General features: G+C 40.6%; 3 protein-coding genes and 1 pseudogene across 6 annotated transcripts; 3 read left to right on the top strand and 1 right to left on the bottom strand.

The window, feature by feature from the left end:
* Positions 1-443: 443 nt before the first annotated feature.
* LOC112172271 (uncharacterized protein ycf36) lies at positions 444-1,801 on the top strand. 2 transcript variants are annotated; one of them, XM_024309549.2, is made up of 4 exons: positions 444-980; positions 1,072-1,100; positions 1,190-1,246; positions 1,394-1,525. In XM_024309549.2, the coding sequence occupies exons 1-4, from the start codon at positions 515-517 to the stop codon at positions 1,433-1,435; spliced, it is 594 nt and encodes a 197-aa protein (XP_024165317.1). In that variant the 5' UTR covers positions 444-514; the 3' UTR covers positions 1,436-1,525. The 2 variants fall into 2 exon arrangements, with proteins under 2 accessions (XP_024165317.1, XP_024165316.1); XM_024309548.2 differs by having other exon boundaries at positions 446-980; positions 1,440-1,801.
* Positions 1,802-4,068: 2,267 nt separating this feature from the next.
* On the top strand, positions 4,069-5,892 carry LOC112169287 (protein REVERSION-TO-ETHYLENE SENSITIVITY1). Its single transcript, XM_024306301.2, has 3 exons — positions 4,069-4,305; positions 4,800-5,154; positions 5,321-5,892. The coding sequence occupies exons 2-3, from the start codon at positions 4,846-4,848 to the stop codon at positions 5,741-5,743; spliced, it is 732 nt and encodes a 243-aa protein (XP_024162069.1). The 5' UTR covers positions 4,069-4,305; positions 4,800-4,845; the 3' UTR covers positions 5,744-5,892.
* Positions 5,893-6,229: 337 nt separating this feature from the next.
* Positions 6,230-9,542, bottom strand: LOC112169283. Of its 3 annotated transcripts, none has more exons than XM_024306298.2 (6): positions 9,204-9,542; positions 8,918-8,995; positions 8,783-8,835; positions 8,177-8,677; positions 8,010-8,100; positions 6,230-6,574 (listed from the first exon to the last, which is right to left on the bottom strand). In XM_024306298.2, exons 1-6 carry the CDS (start codon positions 9,216-9,218, stop codon positions 6,488-6,490), a joined length of 825 nt encoding a protein of 274 aa, XP_024162066.1. In that variant the 5' UTR covers positions 9,219-9,542; the 3' UTR covers positions 6,230-6,487. The 3 variants fall into 3 exon arrangements, with proteins under 3 accessions (XP_024162066.1, XP_024162065.1, XP_040364689.1); XM_024306297.2 differs by having other exon boundaries at positions 8,918-8,988; XM_040508755.1 differs by lacking the exon at positions 6,230-6,574 and adding an exon at positions 6,855-7,429 and having other exon boundaries at positions 8,918-8,988.
* LOC112169282 lies at positions 9,542-21,314 on the top strand (annotated as a pseudogene).
* Positions 21,315-21,445: the final 131 nt, after the last annotated feature.

Raw genomic sequence — 21,445 nt, 5'->3', positions numbered from 1 at the left:
CAAGTATTAGGAATTGTTCCGGTCTTTGTTTCGATTATTCTCTTCGGTTATTTGTACATTTATTGATTTACCTCTAGAAATATAATTAGGTATGCATATTTTACTATGAACACGTTTGTGATACAGAAATTGAGTAGATGATGGATCTCATTAGTTATCCCATAAACTTCGCAATTGTGTAACATAATGTAATTTTTTTTAGAGAAAGAAAATGGTATTAAAATTGTTTACTGTATATCAACGTATTAACAATCAATAATATATGAAGCACAAAATCGTACATAAAATAAACTAATTCAATTTTCAATTTAATTCGATTTCGATTTCAATTTCCATTTGGCTTTAGATTTAGAGGTAGATTATGCACTAGTTTTCTTGGCAAGACAAAGGAAATTGTGGTTTCTCATTTGTCATTGAATTATTATATAACAAATTGGCTAAAAATATGTGATAATTGGATCAAGATAGAGAGCAAGTGAAATAGAGAGCAAGTGAAACAGACAGCGAGGCCACCATGGCCACCGCACTTGTGCTACACCCAACCCCAAATTTCCTCTCACCAATCCCTCCAACCCCAAATCCCAGACTTCACCGCCACCGCTACCGCACCGAAATACCCAAAATACCCTTCTCCTCGTCGTCGTTCCGAAACGGCGGCCCAGCAGAAACAGAGTGCCCTGTTCCGCTGGAGCAGCAGCCCATAAACGAGTACCAGAACCTCTCCACCTCCTTCCCCTTCTCGTGGGCCTCCGGCGACCTCGTCGAGTACTGCTCTCGCCTGATCGCCACCGGCGCCTCCTTCGCGCTCTTCGTGGGCCTCCCCGTCGCCTCCTTCGGCGTCTTCGGGGCCCAATCGGAGCCGCTCAAGCAGTCCCTCTACGCAGTTTCCGGTGGGTTTTTGGTGGTCACTCTCGCCGTGGTGAGGATGTACCTCGGTTGGGCTTACGTCGGCAACCGCTTGCTTAGTGCCACTGTTGAATGTAAGAATTAATCTGCTCCTTATTTCCAGTTGATTTCGATATTAATTGCAAATCATGAATTAACAATTGCGGTTTTGCTTGTTTGGTACAGACGAAGAGACTGGGTGGTATGATGGTCAGGTACGTAGATTTCATCTTAGTAGTTTAGCTTCCCTTTTTGGTTAATTTGGGAAAAGCTACTTAATAATTTTTAGTGTTAATTTTTTCAGATATGGGTTAAGACTGCTGAAGTTTTGGCGCGTGATCGGCTTCTTGGTTCATTTTCTGTGAGTGATTGATTCTTCATATTGAATAGTTTGATTATGTAACTGATAGAGATGAACTTTCTGGTGTAACTCTTCGTTAAAAGAAAATGATGAAGATCATGCTTGTAATTTGCACTCAACTATCAAAAACGTCTATTATGTTTGCAGTGTTTCGATCATGACAGCGATCGATTATTTGAATTTGGTTGAACAGGTGAAGCCTGTGCTGAGCAGATTGAAGTTAACGCTGGTGACTCTTGCAGCATCAATACTTGCATGTGTTCTCGTCCTCCTTTACATTGATGGAGGCCAAATCCAAGAAGCCGAGAATCGCGTTATACGTGGAGTTTACAACGATGATTCTGCAAGATCGTTTGAGCCCGATGCGTTTTGTGGTGGTGATCCTGGTCCTGGTCCTCCCCAATAACAATATCTCAGGCAATTTGCCTAGAATGCTAGTATATAATCCTCTTGCTGTACATGAAATATAAATGGCTTCCTCGTCTACTTTTCTCTTCTGCATATTGTAATGATAAACAGATTCAAAATGTATAGGATGGAAGTTTTCCCTTCTTACCTCTTTAGGCAAACTTCTAGCTCAAGAACTAAGTTGCTGCAGGATAAAGACTGCAAGTAAATGCCAAAAGTGAAAGATGCTCAAGCAGAATGAATGTTACACTTTTGGAGAACTATTTGGAAAAAGGAGAAAACCAACTTTTACAACACATGCATCTATAGCTTAAACTTCAACGCACTTCTGTGGCAATCAATCTTACTTTCTGCCTAGCTAGGTCTAGATTAAACGCATTAATTAGTGCGGATTTTTGACCCCGGTACGTAGTTAAATTTTTTACATGTTATAGTCCCACCAAGAGGGAGTGTATTCCATGCACTGTTAGTGCATGGGTAGTTGTAATATGAATAGATGTAAGAGAGCGAGGGATGGTTCATGGTTCATCAATAGAATCAATAGATTGGTCAATAGTGTAAGGCCATGGCCTAAGGTGGTGATGTATTTTTGAGTTCCCATTACTTACAAAAGTGACATGTAAGGATTGGCTTCCAAAATAAAAGTTTACCAGAATAAAATAAAATTCGAGTTTGACCATCACAATCTTAACGTTGTTGCTTGGGAGACCAGTACCTTTCCCTTTCATAGATGTTGTGTCACTCATCGTTGATTAACCACGCATGCAAAATTAGCACTAAATTTGAAGGAAAATTAGTACTAAATTCAATTACTGTAAAAAAAACTGAAACTGGTGGTGTTGGCTTCGTCTATAATTTCTAGTCTCTACTTTGTCTATAATTTCTATAACTGGAGTCTAGTCCAAAGATGAATGAGAAACAAGGAATTTACATCAAAAGATTTTCGGCCAAAATTTTCCAATTATGTTTTCTCCCTCCCCATATCGATTTGTTGTGCATTGTTGGTGGTGTTGGAACCACAAGAAATGTTAAATAGCAACAAGTGTGGCCCATAGGGCCCACCATTGTACCGATATTGTCCCAATTTAACCATCCGTTAGCTGTTGAGTTTTAATCACAAAAGGCCTCGGTACAATTGAGTGAGATCCACCTACTTATAAGTTTTATTTTATTTTGTCACTTTTCCAATGTGGTATATTTCCTCTCCAACACGCCCCCTCACGTGCAACCTAACTCTAGGTCTGCACGTGAAATTAATTAATCTAATTCCCACATTGAAAATTGGGACACAAGTCTCTTAGTGAAATTAATTAAGTCTCATATCAGAGACTTGGTCAATACAATCCAAGGTCCACATTGGACACTTGGTAATAATCCAATCGGAATATTTCAATGGCAATACAAGGAACCCCAATTTGGGCTCATGATACGTGCCTACTTGGAGACGCAATTAGAGAATGACCCGCTCTGATACCATGTTAAATAGTGACAAGTGTGGCCCGTGGCCCACCATTGTACAAATACTGTCTCAACTTAACCACCCGTTAGGTGTTGGGTTTTAATCACAAAAGGTCTCGGGATCTTTCCTCTCTAACAAGAAAAAGAGGAAAACAATCCAAGTGGTGGCGGGGCTTGAGGTGGCCGGAGGAGGAAGAACCAAAGCACTGGGTCACCCTTTCTAGTGGTGGTTGAACCTTCATTAGTGGTGAACTGAATAGGCTCTGAATTTTTTTTTTTTGACTTCCTAAGCTCAAGATAAACCCCTTCGGCGCATGTGAAATGCTCCAACTGTGCATTGCAGCACAGTGCCTGGCCACTTTGACAGCTTCGGGGTTCGAACCTAGGTTGGGGAGCACATCCAACTAGACAAGAACCACTAAACCACTTGCAGTGGTTAATAGGCTCTAAAACTTGAATGCATTTAAACAACGATGATATGGTTACTAAATAAAATAAAATAAATTATCTCTGAACCTTCATGTGAATATGGTTACTAAATTAAATAAATTATCTTATACATTTAAACAAGCTTCTCTGTATGGTAACATATAATTATTGTTATAACTAAAAGTAAAGTTCGAATATTTTATCCTATTCGAGTTGTAATATCTTCAATATTCTCTCAAAAATAAAACAAATCTCTTTTATTTTGAAACCGTTCACATGGGATCATAAATTCAGATGTAAAGAAGTTATGGGATTCATGATTCATACGAACCGTACCTTCTTTATGCAAGAAAAAAAGATAAACAAACAAAACTTGTTGGTGAGCTTAAGTCGGAAACAAGTAACAAGCAAACCAATTAAAGAAGGGAATAGGAAAAGAGAGTAAGAAAAAGAAAATACATGACAAAGACCATTAATTGAATATGGTGGTGGGCCCCCCCCCCTCTCTGGGGACTGAATACAGGTTCATGCACCTTCTCCCTCTGGTCTTTCTCACTTGCTTCCCTTCAAAAAACAAGAAAAATAAGAAACTCCACAAAAATGAAAGAAATTAATTTCTTTGGATTTTCCAGTCAAAATGTAATTAACCAGCTTTCACAAGATGAACAACAATAAGAGTAGTTCATATTCTCTTCCTCCTCCGACCTTAACGCCACAGGGGTTGTTCTTCTCATATTCTGCGCAGCTATCACCAATCTCTGCAGGTTAGTAGCATCGAATCTTTTCTTAAAGCTCGAATCTTTGATGACCCAAATGCATTGTTTATGGTTTTCGGTCTTGTTTCCCTTTAATGTATCAAAACGATTCCATGGAAAACCCATTTGGGTATTGTCTGGTAAGCAAGATGAACTTTGGAAATGCATCAAAATTGAAACTTTAAGCCACCCATTTGCTGTATTTAAGCATAGGTTGATGTCATTTGATGTTTCCCAGCTTAAATTCACATTGCTGGAAGCTGATTTTCACTGCTTAGTTAAATTCCAATACTTGGGGTAATTTGGGGGCTGCCATGCATTGTTAAAGATTGTACCTTTGAAAACTGATGTTAGATTTTGAGGAGTCTCGCACCCTCTTTAAAATTGTTGTGCCTAGTAACTTCCAATTTGGTTACTATGCATCCCAGATTAATGTGTTGTTCTCTAGACTAGCTTTTGCATTGTGTTTATGGCAGAACGAACTGAGTTGCTTAATTGTGCAGTGTGAGTCACATTGTGATGTTTTTCCGAAAAGATTAGAGAAAGCAAATGCATCATAGTGGACTTCCTGTAATGGAGATAAAGAAAGCTTATGATATCGAACATATGTGCTCGACGCATGGTATTCAGCATGAGTTGTGGCCTCTTGATGACGTTGATGCAAAGAAGGCAAAGTTTCCCTGTTGTTTAGTTTGGACTCCTCTTCCTGTCGTCTCTTGGTTGGCACCTTTCATTGGACATGTTGGCATTTGCAGGGAGGATGGAGTTATTTTAGATTTTGCAGGCTCCAATTTTGTGAATGTTGATGATTTTGCATTTGGTGCTGTTGCTAGATATCTTCAACTTGATAGAAAACAGGTATTGTTTGATATGCCACTTCTTTTCAAATATGAATGAAAAATCAATTGAATATGGAGGAAAATCGTGCATTTTTTCAGAACATTTGTGCTTCTTGTTGTGGAAGAGAAATTAGGGTTTGACTTGCTAACCAATTGGTTCTTTTTGCATATATTGCTGAAAACAGTGTTGTTTTACCCCAAATCTTGGTAGCCACACTTGCAAGCATGGCTACAAGCATGCAGAGTTTGGGACTGCAATCACCTGGGATGATGCCTTGCAGTCGAGCACACGCTACATTGAGCACAAGACCTACAACCTTTTCACTTGCAACAGCCACTCTTTCGTAGCGAACTTTCTGAATCGGATATGCTACGGTGGATCAATGCATTGGAACATGATAAATGTGGCGGCTTTAGTACTGCTCAAGGGGCATTGGGTTGATGCCATGTCTGTCTTGAAGTCATTCCTCCCTTTTCTACTGGTGCTCTGCCTAGGTGTTTACATGGTTGGGTGGCCTTTCGTGGTGGCTCTTTTCTGCTTCTCTTCTCTCCTCTTGCTGTGGTTTGTACTTGGCACTTATTGTTTTAAGACCTTGTTAGAGTGCTAGTTCTTCGTTTTTTTATTTTTTATTTATTTTTAAGGGACAATTTTTGAACAGTTTATGGAATAAATAGATTTGATGTCTATAGTTCCTGCTGCAATGTTGGATTCATTCAACTCAGAACAGATGTATATAACGAATGAATTAGACATTGACTTTGGATCGTTTCTAGTTAGGATTATGAACTTAGAAGACCTCTTGGCTCCTGCAGCTGGCCTCATCAGGTTGAAAAATGAGTAACCTTCAATATTAGACGGTTTAAAAAAAATTGAACCTTTCAAAAAAAAAAAAGACTTGAAAAGTCAGACTCATATGACTGCTTATCTTGCTCATTTCTCATTTTAGGAGTTTTTTGGATTTATAACATGTTATTTTTGTTTAGATTTATATGAGGATGCTTCAAAGTTATGGAATACTATGTGTTGCAGGAACCTTTCATATGGTGCAACTAAAGACAAGAAGCTACAAAATAAACTGCTCAGTCAACCCACATTTAATCAAATTGTTCCATCAATGCTGGAGTAAAAAAAGTAGATATCAAAAGAACACATTCCACCAAAATTGTTACCACTGTCAAGCATATACCGTGTTATAATCTTATTACATGAAAGTGCCTGGTACAGTAAGGGAAAGTTGAGTTCTATATATTAGTACAGCATATTAGGTCAGCAATGAGCAGCTCTGCCCCAGGTTAATCTTCAGTGCTTATATTTAAGAAACCTGCACACCATGGCCTTTCAGAAATTTATCTCATGCTCCATATTTGGGGGCCTTCCAAAGTTTGAAGGCTACTTCGTGCAGAAATCTATCTGCCGGTATTACAAGATTTCCACCATGCTGCATAAAAAGAACGAAATTTCACATGAAAAGATAGGTCAAGCTTTTATTACTGAAGTAAAATCAAAACGTTCAACTTATTTCATAAAGTAAAGGCACACATAAATATACGTTCTATGTTAAGTGAATCTGGATTCGGGGTAATTTTTCTATTTAACATAGAAGGTTAGTTTTTATCCACCGTTATCAGCGGGTTGATTGCTGCACACAAAATCACACTGCTTTCTTCTAATAATTCACAGAAAAGTACTGGAACATGCAATGTTTAATTTGCATAGACTTCGATAGAAACTGATCATTTCATTTCATTCTTAACTAGTATTACACTCATAAAAGTGAGCAACAAAGACAGAAGAAGCACAATTCGACACTAAAACATAGCAAGAACCAAACAAAGCCTTATTATGTATCAAGAGGCACGTCCATGATGATTCATGATTTTAAATCACCAAAAGCAAATTTTTCAAGGAACCCACTTCTCCAAAGGAATAACTCTTCCAGTAGGTGGTGATGGTGGGGATGGAGGAGTGTGAATTTGATCAGCTCCGTCGCAATAGCCTTTCAGTATATCAGTCTCTTGCGTGGTAAACCCAAGAGAACCAAGCAAGGCAGGCCAACACTGGTGCTCGATTGTCTTAATGGCTTCACAACAGCCATGACCTAAGTAAGTCTCACCGTTGAAGAAGAACAAGATAACCTCACCAGTACATGCCTGGAGCTGAAACAATGAGTCCCAGCAGTTTGATGATTCTTCATCCAACTTTAACCTGGAGGCGAAGTTTGAGTGTGAACCAATTGGGTTATTCATCAAAGGTCGAGCCATGGCCATGACAGGTGTGGTCAAAGCTAGAAGAGCTGTGAGAAGGAAGAGCGTGGAAGTGTAAGCCATTTTCTGATTGTAGATGTGTGATAGATGTGGGAAAGGACAAAGGAGAAGCTACTGTTTATATAGAGGAGGAGGCATTTAGTGGTAAGAAAATGTTACATATGAAGGTAGTGAAGAGGCTCCTGAGAATAATATTGATTATGTGGCTAACAACATAGGAGAAGTTGATGGGTTTCATATAGATATTATTAGCTAAAAATTAGTGGCAATTAATAAAAATAAAAATTCAATCACTTGCATAAATACTACATATAACTAGTACTACTTAATTGATAGTTTTCTGATGGTTTGTTTGCTTACTGGACTTGTTTCTTGTATCATAGTTTTTATTACTTTTAATCATCTTTCAATTATTCAATACATGGATTTGCATAGAACCCATAAGACTTGGCCTTCGGAGAACGGTGGCAACTCAAACTCTTTGGCTGGTAAGTTAAGTTTAGGGCAAGTTATATCAGAGATCTCTTTTACTTATTTTCTTTTTAATAAGCTATTGAGATGATCAGTTAAAACATGAAAATGCAGGAAATTATAATCTCAAAATTGTACCTCCTTGAAATCTTTAAAAGAGAATGTCTCTGCCATGTCCTTGCGGGTGACAGCATATTGCCACTGAGCCAGTAACATTGGGGAATGGTGCCTGTTTACCAAAGTATAGCTCAAGTTATATAAAGGTTTTTCTAAGTGGTGCAAGAAAATACCAAGTTCTCACTCACCTGACATCCTTCCGCGGAACCTCTCCTTTCATGGTATAACTTTGGTGAGGAACGAGCTTTGAAAGATTGGAGTTATCTTTACTGATTGAAAACGACAAGTCGGGATCATCTTTCTCCGAGGTACCCCCATAGCTCATTACAACAGACAAGTGCAAACGGAGACTGATTTCAGTTCCAGGTTTGCCTATATTCATTATAGCACCAATCAAAGCATTGGGATACTCCACATCATCTGCAATAGCCTTGTCATTCTTAACATTCACCTCACCAGCCCCAACATGCACAAACACTAAATCATACCGACTCGACTCCAGTGTCTTTCCTTCTTGAAATCCAAGCAACTTCAGCAATTCAGATGCCACAGAATCAACTGGCAGCTCAGCTTGAGCCTCACTGCTTTTGATAAAACCATCATTTGGCAACACGCTGAAACCAAGTTTGGTACCAAAAGACTTCAAATTTGAATTGTTTGTAACTATAGCAGCTTTCATCCCCATGAATCTGAAGCATTAAATAAAGGCAACTCAGTTGTGAGGAAAACAGTTAATAGTATTTTTCAGCCATTGCATTTACAACTCATTTAGCAAAAACAGAAATTCATTTTACCTTTCAGATATGGTGGATTTTTCCCCACCTTCTTCTTTGGTGGTACTTCCACTCTGCGAAGGAAACCTACTTAGTATGTACAAACTATAGAGCATAAACTAGACCTTGTAAGAGTATAAAGTAAGTGGTTCTCACTGTATTAGTGTAGGCTTCATATGCATCCACCAGTACTGCAAACTCTCTAACTATTCTCTCATCCTCGCTTTCTGCAATCTAAACCCAAGTGAATCCCAATGCTGGATAACACTAAAAGCAACTCAATTTGATTATCAACAAAACAACTACAAAGTAAATTTCAAGAGTCCCACATATCAAGAAAATTACTTTTTAACTCGAGCATGATAAAAAAACCAAACTTGATTGAACCCAAAAGCTAGAATTGGCAGACACAATTAGACAGAGAATAAAGAGAGCAAATAACCTGAGGGAGGAGCATTGGGGAGGCTCAAGAAGCCACAGGAAGCTTTGGAAGCCAGAGAATGGAGACGGGTGTGTGATGGATTGACGAAAGGCGCCAACCCATCTCCGTACAGAACCAGAGCTCGGCTTGGCTTGTCTGCCATTTATGAATCTCTGTAATCAAAGATCACAACTTTCAGAGAGAATAAAATTCTGGGCTTTAGAAAGCGTAGGGGGTTGTGATATGGGAACACTGTTGTGCACGTGGCATGCTTTGGAGGTAACAGTACCAAAAGCCCAAGTGGAGATAGTGAACGACAACAGAATAAAACTTGAGGTTCCATATGTACAACAGAAATGGGGAAGACTTGTCTGCATCTTTTGGATGTCCATAAGAATCTGAGAAATCTTCCACAAGTCTTTCACTTTGACTTTGGGTAGGCTCTCAAGGACTCAGAATGGAATCAATCAAGTCCATATCTTTAGCTAATTTCTGAATACAGGTGATCACTCAATCTCCCAGTTTGGTTCTAGCTTTGATGTGGTTGTCATTTCGATATTTCATACTATATTGTGCGGTGAACGGTGAATAGGAATCAAATTTTTGTTAATATATGAAGAATTGGTGTATATCTGATGGTGCGATTAGTTTTCTAATTCTAAGTAGGAGGTCATGATTCACCAAGTCTCTTGCTTTAGAAGAGGGTTTGTTGAATTCAAATGCCAAGTATGATAGTGGCTGTTACAATGCTGTGTATTGTAGCCTTTTGGTTCTAGCTTTGATGTGTTTGTCATTTCAACATTTCATACTATATTGTGTGTGTTGAAGGAAAATCAAGTTTAGTGTGCCTTATCAAACTAGGAATAGGAATAGGAGAGAAGGTTCTAGATTTCCCAATCCTACACGGATTGGTATTCCTTGTAACATTAGATTATGCACTTTGTAATCCCTATATATAGGGCTCCTATTCTCTATAATGAAATACACTTCTCTCATCAATCTCTCTCAATACCAATATACTTAAACACGTTATCAGCACGACTCTAGCCACAAAAACCGAAACCAACTATTCTGCCTACCTGCGTGCCCGTGCGTCTGCAGCCCCGCGTCGCTGCCCTGCTGCTCCTGCAGCTCTGCCGCACATCTGCTGCCCCGCGCACACCTGCCCCCGCAGCCCGTACGCACACCTGCGTTCGCTGCTGCCTTGCCCGCAACGACTGCTGCCCCGCAACCGGCCTGCCTACTTCGCGCCCGTAGCCCCTGCACCCCCTGCTGCCCCTGCAGCACACCTGCAACTCACTGCCACTGCAGCCCCTGCTGCCACGCACCACTGCACACCTTTACTCGACTCGCTTCGTTCCATCACGCCTGCATCGACACGCGCGTGATCCAAAACCAAAAAGTAAGTATCCAAAAGAGTAAGTTTTAAAGTTCCTAAATTGAAATTCTTTCTTTTTCTCGGGGACTTAAAAACCTCCCTTCTTCTTCATCCCATTTTTCTTATAACGTGGGTTCGATCATTAAAAAGCGGAATCGTGGGGATTCACGCAATTAACGAACTAAGAGCGTTCGTAAGACTTCGGACTAAGAGCGTCCGCAAGCATCGATTTATGACCTTATAAACATCATTGTTTCGGTCTAATCCAATTTTCTTGGAAATCGATTTCTTGGTAGCATAGCTCGGAAATCTTAATATTTAGTTGTCGTGGAAGTTTTAAACTCCGAAACTAATATATTTCTTCTCCTTATTTCAGGATGTCGAAACTTGACTTTCCTGCACTTACCTCAACTGGCTCGGAATATCATAGTTGGGCCACGGATGTTGAGCACCATCTCACTTCAAAAGGGATCCTACCCTTAATTCAAGCTCCTAATCCTACTCTCATATTTGAGCGTACGGCTACGAACAATGCCACCGCCCTCATCTTGATGAGGCGCCACATGGATAAATCACTCCGACTGGAGTACATGGCAATCAAGGATGCTAGAGAATTATGGGTCGCGCTAGAAGAGCGATTTGGTAATATCAAGGATACCCTCCTCCCTGACTTGAAAGTTCAATGGGGCAATCTACGATTCGCCGACTTCAAGTCTGTAGCTGAATACAATTCAGAAGTTCTACGCCTCAAAACCATGTTGGGGTTCTGTGGACAACCCGTCACAGAGCAAGAACTAATTGAGAAAACTCTCTCCACCTTCCCCGTCTCAGCAATTTTGCTCTCAAAGCAATATCGAACGGAGTTCGATACTAGACGGATCACGAGATTTCATCAGCTCATTACTATTATGTCTGTAGCTGAAAAGCATGATAATATCCTCGTGAAGAATTATAATTCAAGGCCTATCGGAACTAAGAGCGTTCAAGAGGCGAATTATAATAATGCACCCAAAGGAGGGCGCAAGGAGCGGAACCCTAAGAATAAGGGACACAACGGACGTTCTGGTCCATATAACCGCCCTACAAAGGAAGGTACTCGTCAGAATGAAGGACGATCACGTGGCAATACATGGCAACGTGGGAGAGGAGGCCGTGGGGCTCCAGGACATGGAGGAACCACCCAGGGCCGTGGGAATGGCGCCAACTCCTATGGGGGACGCCACCCAAGTGCAAACAATGCACCTCAATTAAAGGGAGGAAATCACAATGACATGTGTCATCGATGTGGATCTAGTGAGCACTGGTTCAAACAATGCAACGCAAGCAAACAATTGGCTGCGCATTACAAGGCATTTAGAGACTTCAGAGAGCATGAAGCCAACTTTGCCGAAAATATAGAAGAAGATGGTGATGATGTCAACGTCAATCTCACCATAGCGGACTTCAAATCTGACAAAGAATTGCACAAGGATGCTGCAGATTTTGATTAGTATAGTCCTTTACTTTTCCAAGAATTATGTAATGGCTATTATGCCTTAAATCAATAAAATGACTTATTGTATTAACTTTTTCCCTCTAGGCGTACTCAAGAGTACTTGTGATGTCTAGGCAAGGTTTGATCTGAGAGAACGGTTTTAAAAGTGAGCAACGCTCCACCAAAATCTCGCCTTACCTTACCTGGTCACAACTAAATTGAAATTACCGAAAGGATTGAGTGACTACGATTTGTCTACGGTTTGATTTTTATATTGGATTAGATTTTGGTCAAGAAACTTTGATGTAATCATTGGCTATTATTAATAAAGTATCGATTTATTTTATTCAAATGTCTTGGACATATTCTAAATTCGAACTTTATTATTTTTCAGTATGTTTCCCGGAGAGCTCGAATGCCTCGTGGATAGTGCTACTACACATACCATCCTTCGAAACAGGCAGCTATTCCTATGGATGGCGCCTACTCGATCTTCTGTGACTACGATGGCTGGACCATCTCAATTGATTCATGGTCGAGGACCAGCTCAATTTATGTTGCCTAATGGCACTACCTTGAATGTCACCGAAGCTCTTTATGCTCCTAGGGCAGGAAGAACCCTATTGAGCTTCAAAGATATAAGAGCCAATGGTTTTCATGTGGAAACACATTGTGAGAATGGACAAGAGTTCCTTTGCATCACCTCTAATGACTACGGACATAAACGAGTATTAGAGAAACTTATGTGTCGCTCTAGTGGGTTGTATGCAACCACTATTCGAGTCATTGAATCCAACCATGTCATGAGAGATGATTTATGGGATTCCGACACGTATAGGCTTTGGCACGACCGTTTGGGACACCCAGGTCGTGACATGATATTAAAGACTTCACACGGACATCCCTTTTTCAGAACGAAAAGAAGTAAAACTCGGTTTTTGGACACCGAAGGAGCCCCTGCGCCTCACGGCGCCGTTCACCCCCAAATCCGGCCATCCTTGGCCGGCGCCGCCTTCCCCCTGCGGCCTCAGGGTGGCATTGACGCCACCAAGGGTCCTTTGTCTCCAACTTTTACTTCTAAAGTCACTTGTGACTTTGTGGCTCAACCAAAATCCTCATTGGTTGTTTCTAAAGCCCATCATTCGTTCTGCAAAGCCTGCTCTTTAGCAAAGTTAGGATCAAGACCATCCTATGCAAAGGACACCAAGGAAAATATACCATTCTTGCAAAGAATTCAAGGTGATATTTGTGGACCTATTCAACCACCATGCGGACCATTTAGATATTTTATGGTGTTGGTTGATGCATCGACACGCTGGTCACATGTCATGCTATTGTCCACAAGGAACGTTGCATTTGCTAAACTCCTAGCACAAATAATTAAGTTACGGGCTCACCACCCTGATCATCCCATTAAGTCTATAAGATTAGACAATGCTGGGGAGTTTACATCAAAGACTTTTGATGATTATTGCATGTCCATTGGGATTGATGTTGAACATCCTGTTCCTCATGTTCATACCCAAAATGGTCTCGCAGAAGCCACCATTAAACGACTTCAAATGGTTGCTCGAGCATTGGTGATGCGCACCAATCTCCCTATTTCTGCTTGGGGCTATGCAATATTGCATGCAGCCGTGCTTATACGTCTGAGGCCCACTGCCACTCAACCCTTCTCTGCGTCCCAGATGGTTACTGGGTATGAGCCTGATGTCTCACACTTACGCATATTCGGGTGTGCAGTCTATGTGCCTATTGCGCCGCCACAGCGCACCAAAATGGGTCCTCAAAGACGATTAGGCCTTTATGTTGGATATGATTCTCCAACGATTATCCGCTACGTAGAACCCTTGACAGGCGATCTCTTTACCGCTAGATTTGCGGATTGTCACTTCGATGAGACAGTCTTCCCGTCGTTAGGGGGAGATAAGAACATCAATGTTCAACAGGAACGACAGGAATTGTCGTGGTCTGTCCCCACTATGTCTCATCTTGATCCCCGAACCGCACAGTCAGAAATTGAAGTGCGGAGAATTCTCGATCTTCAGAACGTAGCAGATTCGATGCCTGATGCGTTTTCTGAGATCGCTAAAGTGACGAGATCACACATACCTGCTGCAAACGTGCCTGCAAGGATTGATGTCCCTAAAAGTAGAGGACATGACGCCAACTCAAGAATGCATGAGCATGGCGCCAACGTCCCATCTCTCAATGATGGTGACGTTGTGGCTAGGCCCACGGCTCCCGCCAAGAAGCGCGGGAGGCCCATAGGTTCGATGGATTCTCGCCCAAGAAAGAAAGCGAGTTTGGCACAGAATAATCCATTAATCATCGATATAAATAATCCATCTCATGAGAATATTCCGGATTATGGTTATGTCCAAGAGACATCATTGGGGGACGCTCTAATGTCAGAACCAACTCCAGAGAATAGAGAGATCTCCATAAATTACACTAGTGTACATGAGATGATGGATAGAAATTCTATGGCGATTGATGATGCATTTGCATATCATATTGCGAAAGGGATTATAGAATATGATGATATCGAACCTCGCTCTGTTGAAGAATGTCAACGAAGAGCAGATTGGCCTAAATGGAAAGATGCGATCCAGGTTGAATTGGATTCACTAACAAAGAGACAGGTATTTGGGCCTGTAACGCAGACACCCCCAAGTGTAAAGCCTGTTGGCCATAAATGGGTCTTTGTTAGAAAGCGTAATGAGAAAAATGAGGTGGTAAGATATAAAGCCCGCCTTGTGGCGCAAGGTTTCTCACAACGCCCTGGAATTGACTACGAAGAGACATATTCTCCCGTAATGGACGTTATAACGTTCCGCTACCTTGTCAGTTTGGTAGTTTCCGAAAAACTTGACATGCAGCTTATGGATGTGGTTACAGCATATCTCTATGGGGATCTAGATTCAGAGATATATATGAAGGTTCCAGATGGACTTCAATTACCCAAATCAAGTGGCTCTAAACCACGGAGCGCGTTTTCAATAAGATTAAAACGCTCACTATATGGATTAAAACAATCTGGACGGATGTGGTATAACCGTCTAAGTGACTACTTGATTGGGAAGGGATATATTAACAATGAAATATGCCCATGCGTGTTCATTAAAAGAACAAGTTCCGGATTTGCAATCGTAGCAGTTTATGTCGATGACATGAACCTAATTGGAACTCTAGATGAGTTGAAGGAAACTGCTAAATACTTGAAATCCGAATTTGAGATGAAAGATCTTGGGAAAACACGGTTTTGTCTCGGTTTAGAACTCGAGCACCGTAGTGATGGGATTTTGATCCATCAGTCTGCATATACTCAGAAAATTCTAAGGCGCTTTAATGAAGATAAAGCAAAGCCTGCGAGTACTCCCATGATCGGCCGTAGTCTTGAGCCCGGAAAAGATCCGTTTCGTCCAAGGGATGAGGACGAAGAACCCCTAGAGGCCGAAGTGCCCTATTTGAGTGCAATAGGCGCATTATTGTACTTAGCTCAATGCACAAGACCGGATATCTCATTCGCAGTGAACTTGTTAGCTCGACATAGCTCTGCGCCAACACGCCGCCATTGGATTGGTATAAAGACAATCTTTCGATACCTAAGAGGTACGATTGATATGGGCTTATTCTATCCCTACAGAGAGAAAAGGAATGACGGAAATTTGGGATTGGACCCCAAAAGGCAAAACGCCCCCGTCCATGGAATGGCCGCCGGCCATGTTGCCGCCGCCGGCGCCGCCACCGCTCATGGTGGCCGGCGTTCTCCTATCTCCCTCCATCAAAACGACAATGATGTCTTGATGGGTTTTGCTGATGCAGGGTACCTCTCTGACCCTCACAAAGGTCGCTCCCAAACTGGTTATGTCTTTACCATGGGAAGCACTGCTATATCTTGGAGGTCTACAAAACAGACCCTTGTTGCTACTTCCTCAAATCATGCAGAGATTATTGCTCTACATGAAGCTGTACGTGAATGTGTATGGCTAAGGTCTGTAATTCGACACATTCAAGGAAGTTGTGGTTTGAAGTCTACCACAGATGAACCTACATGCATTTATGAGGATAATGCAGCTTGTATTGAACAAATGAAGTTAGGTTTCATCAAGGGTGACAACACCAAGCATATATCGCCTAAGTTCTTTTATAATCAGCAACAACAATCACTTCTAAAGATTGAAGTGAATCAAATCCGATCAGAGGATAATGTAGCGGACTTATTCACTAAGTCGTTACCTAAATCCACCTTCGAGAAACATGTGAAGAGCATCGGATTGAGAAAGTTATCCGAACTCCCACGATTGTAGCAATCAGGGGGAGATATCGACATCAGGGGGAGTTATGATGTCTACATGTTCGATCTCGAAGAGTGAAGGACGTGTTGTGCTCTTTTTGTCCTTCGACCAGGATTATTTTTGTCCCACGGGGTTTTTGTTACCTGGCAAGGTTTTTAACGAGGCAACAGATGAAGCGTCACCACCAAGTTTGAGCGGCACAAGGGGGAGTGTTGAAGGAAAATCAAGTTTAGTGTGCCTTATCAAACTAGGAATAGGAATAGGAGAGAAGGTTCTAGATTTCCCAATCCTACACGGATTGGTATTCCTTGTAACATTAGATTATGCACTTTGTAATCCCTATATATAGGGCTCCTATTCTCTATAATGAAATACACTTCTCTCATCAATCTCTCTCAATACCAATATACTTAAACAGTGTGGTGAATATTGAATAGTTAATATATGAAGTAATTGGTGTATGTCTGATGTTGCAGTTATTTCTAGTTCTATGTAGAACAGTAGAAGGTCATGATTCACCAAGTCTCTTGCTTTTTTTTTTATTGAGTTTTTGAATTCAAATGCTATGATAGTGGCAGTTAATCGCTGTGTATTGTAGCCTTTTGAATTTCCAGTTTGATTCAAGCTTTGACCTGGTTTTCATATTCAGCTTTTGACGGTGTTCATGAAGTGAATTTTGAATATATAAGAACTTAATTACCCTGAGTATTGTTAAGCAATTAATATAATAGATATTATATGAAGCTTATTAGTTCTTCCATTGAGGAGAGTTTAATAATTCCAGATGCTGATTCATGACAGTGGCTTGTAAGAATTTAGGATGATAGGTGTTATTCATTTTGACACTTTTGGTCACGAAGAAATGTGCTAGCTGAAGAAAAATTCTATCATTGACTCTTTGTATCCATAGTTATGCTTCTTTTACTTCTTTCATTATAGTAATCCAGTTGAGCACTTTCTATGTATAATACTGGTTTTTCTTGTATGAAGAAGGAAACATGCGAGCTTGTTTTCCCAGAAATGAGGGGTGAGCTTCTTCTTGTACGCTCCTTAGCAGTCAGCAATAAGAGGAAACTTTCTTCTTCCTACCTCTCTAGAGTGGTGAGGAGGGAACATCCTTTTTTTCTTCTCCCTTACGCCTGGGAACAAAGTATTATTCTATTTGAAATTCTACCATCCATCAGCATATAAATAAGCTTCTTCTTCCTAGTTTGGTGCAATGAGTTTCAGACCCTCCCAAAAACTCAAATATGTTCAAGAATTATCCAACCAACCCTGTTTGTCTTCTCTTTCTGCTATTGATGTTTAGTGTATTCCTGGTCATGGCACAGAAGAAAACAACACCAGTAAATGTGGGTGTGATTCTTGAGTCGGATACATGGTTTGGAAAAATGGGGCTCAGCTGCATCAACATGGCTCTCTCTGACTTCTATGCCATTTATCCTTACTAAAATACTAGGATGGTTCTACACACGAGACTCCCGAAAAGAAATTGTTGTTGCAGCTGGTGCAGGTTCTTTCTCGATCTATTTTCTATTTTTCATGTTTTCATTTTGTAGCACTCATATATTTATGAATCGTTACTTGCTTTTTGATTATCAGTTATTAATTTCACCGTGTCATATGCTTTTGAACTAATGTTCAAAAATGGCTTATACTTGAGTTGATTCCTCCTTTTCTCTCTCTGGGTTATATCTCTCGCTGTCTGATAGAAATGGTGTCCATTCAATATAGAATTGCTACTTATTAAGCTTTCTATGCAATTATATGATTTTAGACTTTGAACTTTGACACAGCTCTAGATTTAATAAATAATGTTCAAGTGCAAGCCATCATTGGGCCGGAATCATCTATGAAAGCCAAATTTGTTACTGACCTTGGAGATAAAGCTCAGGTGCCTATAATCTCATTTTCAGCAACAAGCCCTTCCCTTTGGAGTTCATATTTTTTCCGAATTGCACAAAGTGACTCATCTCAAGTGAAAGCCATAAGTTCATCATCCAAGCATTTGGTTGGAATGAAGCAGTGCCGATCAGCGTGGATGATGAGTTTGGGGAGGGAGTGATACCTTACTTGACTACCGCTTCGCAAGCGGTTGGTGCTGGTATCCCTTACTGGAGTATCATTCCTCCAATGGCCACTAATGACCAAATTGGTGCTGAGCTTTACTAGTTGATGACAATGCAAACCAGGGTCTTCATAGTGCACATGGCTCCTTCTCTTGGCTCTCAGCTTTTTGCCAAGGCAAAAGAGCTTGGAATGATGAGTGAAGGCTATGTTTGGATAATGACAAATGGAATGACTAACTATTTCAGTTCCTTAAATTCATCTGTCATAGATACTATGCAAGGGGTGTTGGGCCTGAAGACTTATGTTCCAGTCACAGAAGAGCTTGAAAATTTTAGAGGTAGATGACAAAGGAAATTCCACAAGAAAATCCAAACCTTCTTAATGTTAAATTGGATGTCTTTGGACTGTGGGCTTATGATGCTGCTTGGGCACTGGCCATGGCAATTGAGGAGGTTGGGAGTACAAACTTCAGCTTTCAATATATGAACATTTCAGGTAGTTCCAGGGATATAGAAAGACTTGGGGTCTCTCAAAGTGGTCCTGAACTTGTTGGGGAACTATCAGGTACAAAATTCAGAGGCCTTTCAGGAGATTTCAGTCTAATTAATGGCCAACTACAATCATCAATTTTTCAGGTAGTTAATGTGAATGATGGTTGGGAAAGAAGGATTGGATATTGGACACCTCAAAATGGATTTGTAAGGAACTTAAGTTCGAAAAACAAAAGCAGATACTCTGCTTCTGATGTCAGTCTTGGTCCTATTATATGGCCCGGAGAAACCACCTCTGCTCCCAAAGGTTGGCAGGTTCCTATGAGGGGGAGAAAATTGAGAATTCTAGTTACGGTGAAGCGCGGATTTAAATAATTTGTAAATGTGACACATGATCCTACCATGAACAGAACCAATGTCACTGGATACTGCATGGATGTCATTCACGCTGTAATTGAAGCATTACCATATGATGTTCCGTACGAGTTTTTTGCCTTTGCAAAGCCTGAAAGTTATGATGATTTGGTCAATCAAGTGTTTCTTGAGGTATAACTCTTCTTCTAATATTGTTGTTTTGTGCTCTTCCATCACCTTTTTCTTGTTTCTGATTTCATACTTTATTCTTTCAAACTAATCAACTTTCTTCACCGCAACATTGGAAACTTCAATTGACAGAACTATGATGCTGCAGTGGGAGATATAACCATTAGAGCAAACAGATCCTTGTATGTCGACTTCACATTGCCATACATAGAATCAGGGATATCAATGGTCGTGCCTATCAAAGAGGACACCAATTCTAAAAATACTTGGGTGTTCTTAAAGCCTTTGACCTGGGACCTTTGGGCAGCATCCGGTTGTTTTTTCATATTCATTGGTTTTGTGGTCTGGGTTCTTGAACATCGGATTAACAAAGATTTCCGGGGATCTCCAAATCAGCAAATCAGCACAAGCTTTTGGTTTGGCCTCTCAACCATGGTTTTTACCCACCGTAAGTTCCCTGTTTATGTTAAAGTGGTGGTGATTAATGCTTTTGTTAAGCAACTGGTATACGCTTGGTTTCTGTTTGTTAGTGCAACTGTGTAACAAACTTGACCGTCATAAGTTCATAACAATTTCTCTTCTTCAAATAAAAGAAATCTACTGCTTTCTATTACATTATGCCTCAAACCTCGACTACCGGAATATGCTCTTTGACTCATTGGAATATATTTCTTTTTTCTGTTGAACTTTGGTAACAGGGGAGCAAGTAGTCAGCTGCTTGGCTCGGTTTGTAGTAATTGTATGGTGCTTTGTTGTCCTCATAATGACACAGAGTTATGCTGCCATTTTAGCAACATTTTTAACAGTTCAACAGCTGCAACCAACTGTTACAGATGTAAACCTGCTCATAAAGAACGGGGACAGTGTTGGTTACCCAACAGGTTCTTCCCTTTATGGTACATTGAAGCAATTAGGATTCCACGATGAAAACTTTAAGACCTACAATTCAGCAGAAGAATTGGATGAACTTTTCCAAAATGGAAATCATGGTATTTCTGCTGCTTTTGATGAAGCCCCCTACATGAGACTTTTTGTTGCAACTTTCTGCTCGAAAAATACCATGATTGAGTCAACATTTAAAGCTGATGGTTTTGCCTCTGTAAGCTGAGTCGCCATTTCCCTCTTTCTTTCTCTATGGCTTTCTCTCATCTACATGTCTTCCAAAAAGGTTCACTTCTCACTCGTGATTTTTCAAGGGCAATCGCTCTTGTGCAGGAGGGAGTTGATATGAGGCATGTCGACAACAAGTGGTTCAGGAAGAAAGCAAGTTGTTCAAACCCCCATACTGCAGGATCTTCCAATAGTGTTACTCTTGGCCTTGATAGCTTTTGGGGGCTCTTCCTCATTGCTGGGGTTGCTTCATTGTTAGCTTTGCTCATTTTTGCTGCTATGTTCCTCGATGAGCATAGATACACCTTGAGATGCATTGATCCTGAAATCTCGTTTTGGAGAAGAATTTGTGTCATATTGAGAGTGTATGACCAAAAAAGACCTCAGTTCAAAGACTTATAAGGGAAGCAGACTGCAAGAGCAAGACAGTGTTCATGGTATAGGTGCTGTTGAATCCCCACGCAACATCAGCAGTCATGAGAGCACATCATGCGATTCCAATGACAGAGAGTCACAAATTGTCCTTACTGACACTCAGCATGGTGATTTGATCCCAATAGTCAAGCAACCCAAGAGGTTGAATATGCAATCGAGTTGACTTCCCCAAGCCAAGATAGGCCAATAACTACTTGGATTTCCCAAGAAAGCTAATGCTTGAAGGCTTTAAGCTTATAGCCTATAGGTGATATGCTATTACTATATATTGGTTTCGACAAGATGTGAACACCACTACAATAAAACTTTTCGGCTGTAGTCCTGAATTCACTACGAGTCTATAGCGCATAAACCATAATACATATGCCTCGTGGTAAATCCTTTATTTATTAAAGTGAAACAACGGCGTAAATGGCTTGTCCACAAACATAGCCTAGTCTCTTTACTCTGTTATTAATCTG

Source organism: Rosa chinensis, chromosome 6 (genome assembly GCF_002994745.2).
Source record: "Rosa chinensis cultivar Old Blush chromosome 6, RchiOBHm-V2, whole genome shotgun sequence".
In the NCBI taxonomy this organism is placed as follows: domain Eukaryota; kingdom Viridiplantae; phylum Streptophyta; class Magnoliopsida; order Rosales; family Rosaceae; genus Rosa; species Rosa chinensis.
The sequence above is the reverse complement of the archived record's forward strand: the minus strand, read 5'-3'. Positions and strand labels throughout refer to the sequence as shown.

What these genes read in the sequence shown, in the direction of transcription:
- LOC112169283 (XM_024306297.2), bottom strand. Translation starts at nt 9,345, where the DNA reads ATGGCAGACAAGCCAAGCCGAGCTCTGGTTCTGTACGGAGATGGGTTG. An exon ending in ATGAAGCCTACACTAATACA is followed by an intron (nt 8,836 to 8,917) that starts GTGAGAACCACT and finishes TTTCCTTCGCAG; the next exon opens with AGTGGAAGTACCACCAAAGA. An exon ending in GTTCCGCGGAAGGATGTCAG is followed by an intron (nt 8,101 to 8,176) that starts GTGAGTGAGAAC and finishes TTTGGTAAACAG; the next exon opens with GCACCATTCCCCAATGTTAC.
- LOC112169287 (XM_024306301.2), top strand. Translation starts at nt 4,846, where the DNA reads ATGCATCATAGTGGACTTCCTGTAATGGAGATAAAGAAAGCTTATGAT. An exon ending in TTCAACTTGATAGAAAACAG is followed by an intron (nt 5,155 to 5,320) that starts GTATTGTTTGAT and finishes TGCTGAAAACAG; the next exon opens with TGTTGTTTTACCCCAAATCT.
- LOC112172271 (XM_024309548.2), top strand. Translation starts at nt 515, where the DNA reads ATGGCCACCGCACTTGTGCTACACCCAACCCCAAATTTCCTCTCACCA. An exon ending in GCTTAGTGCCACTGTTGAAT is followed by an intron (nt 981 to 1,071) that starts GTAAGAATTAAT and finishes TGTTTGGTACAG; the next exon opens with ACGAAGAGACTGGGTGGTAT. An exon ending in GGCTTCTTGGTTCATTTTCT is followed by an intron (nt 1,247 to 1,439) that starts GTGAGTGATTGA and finishes TTGGTTGAACAG; the next exon opens with GTGAAGCCTGTGCTGAGCAG.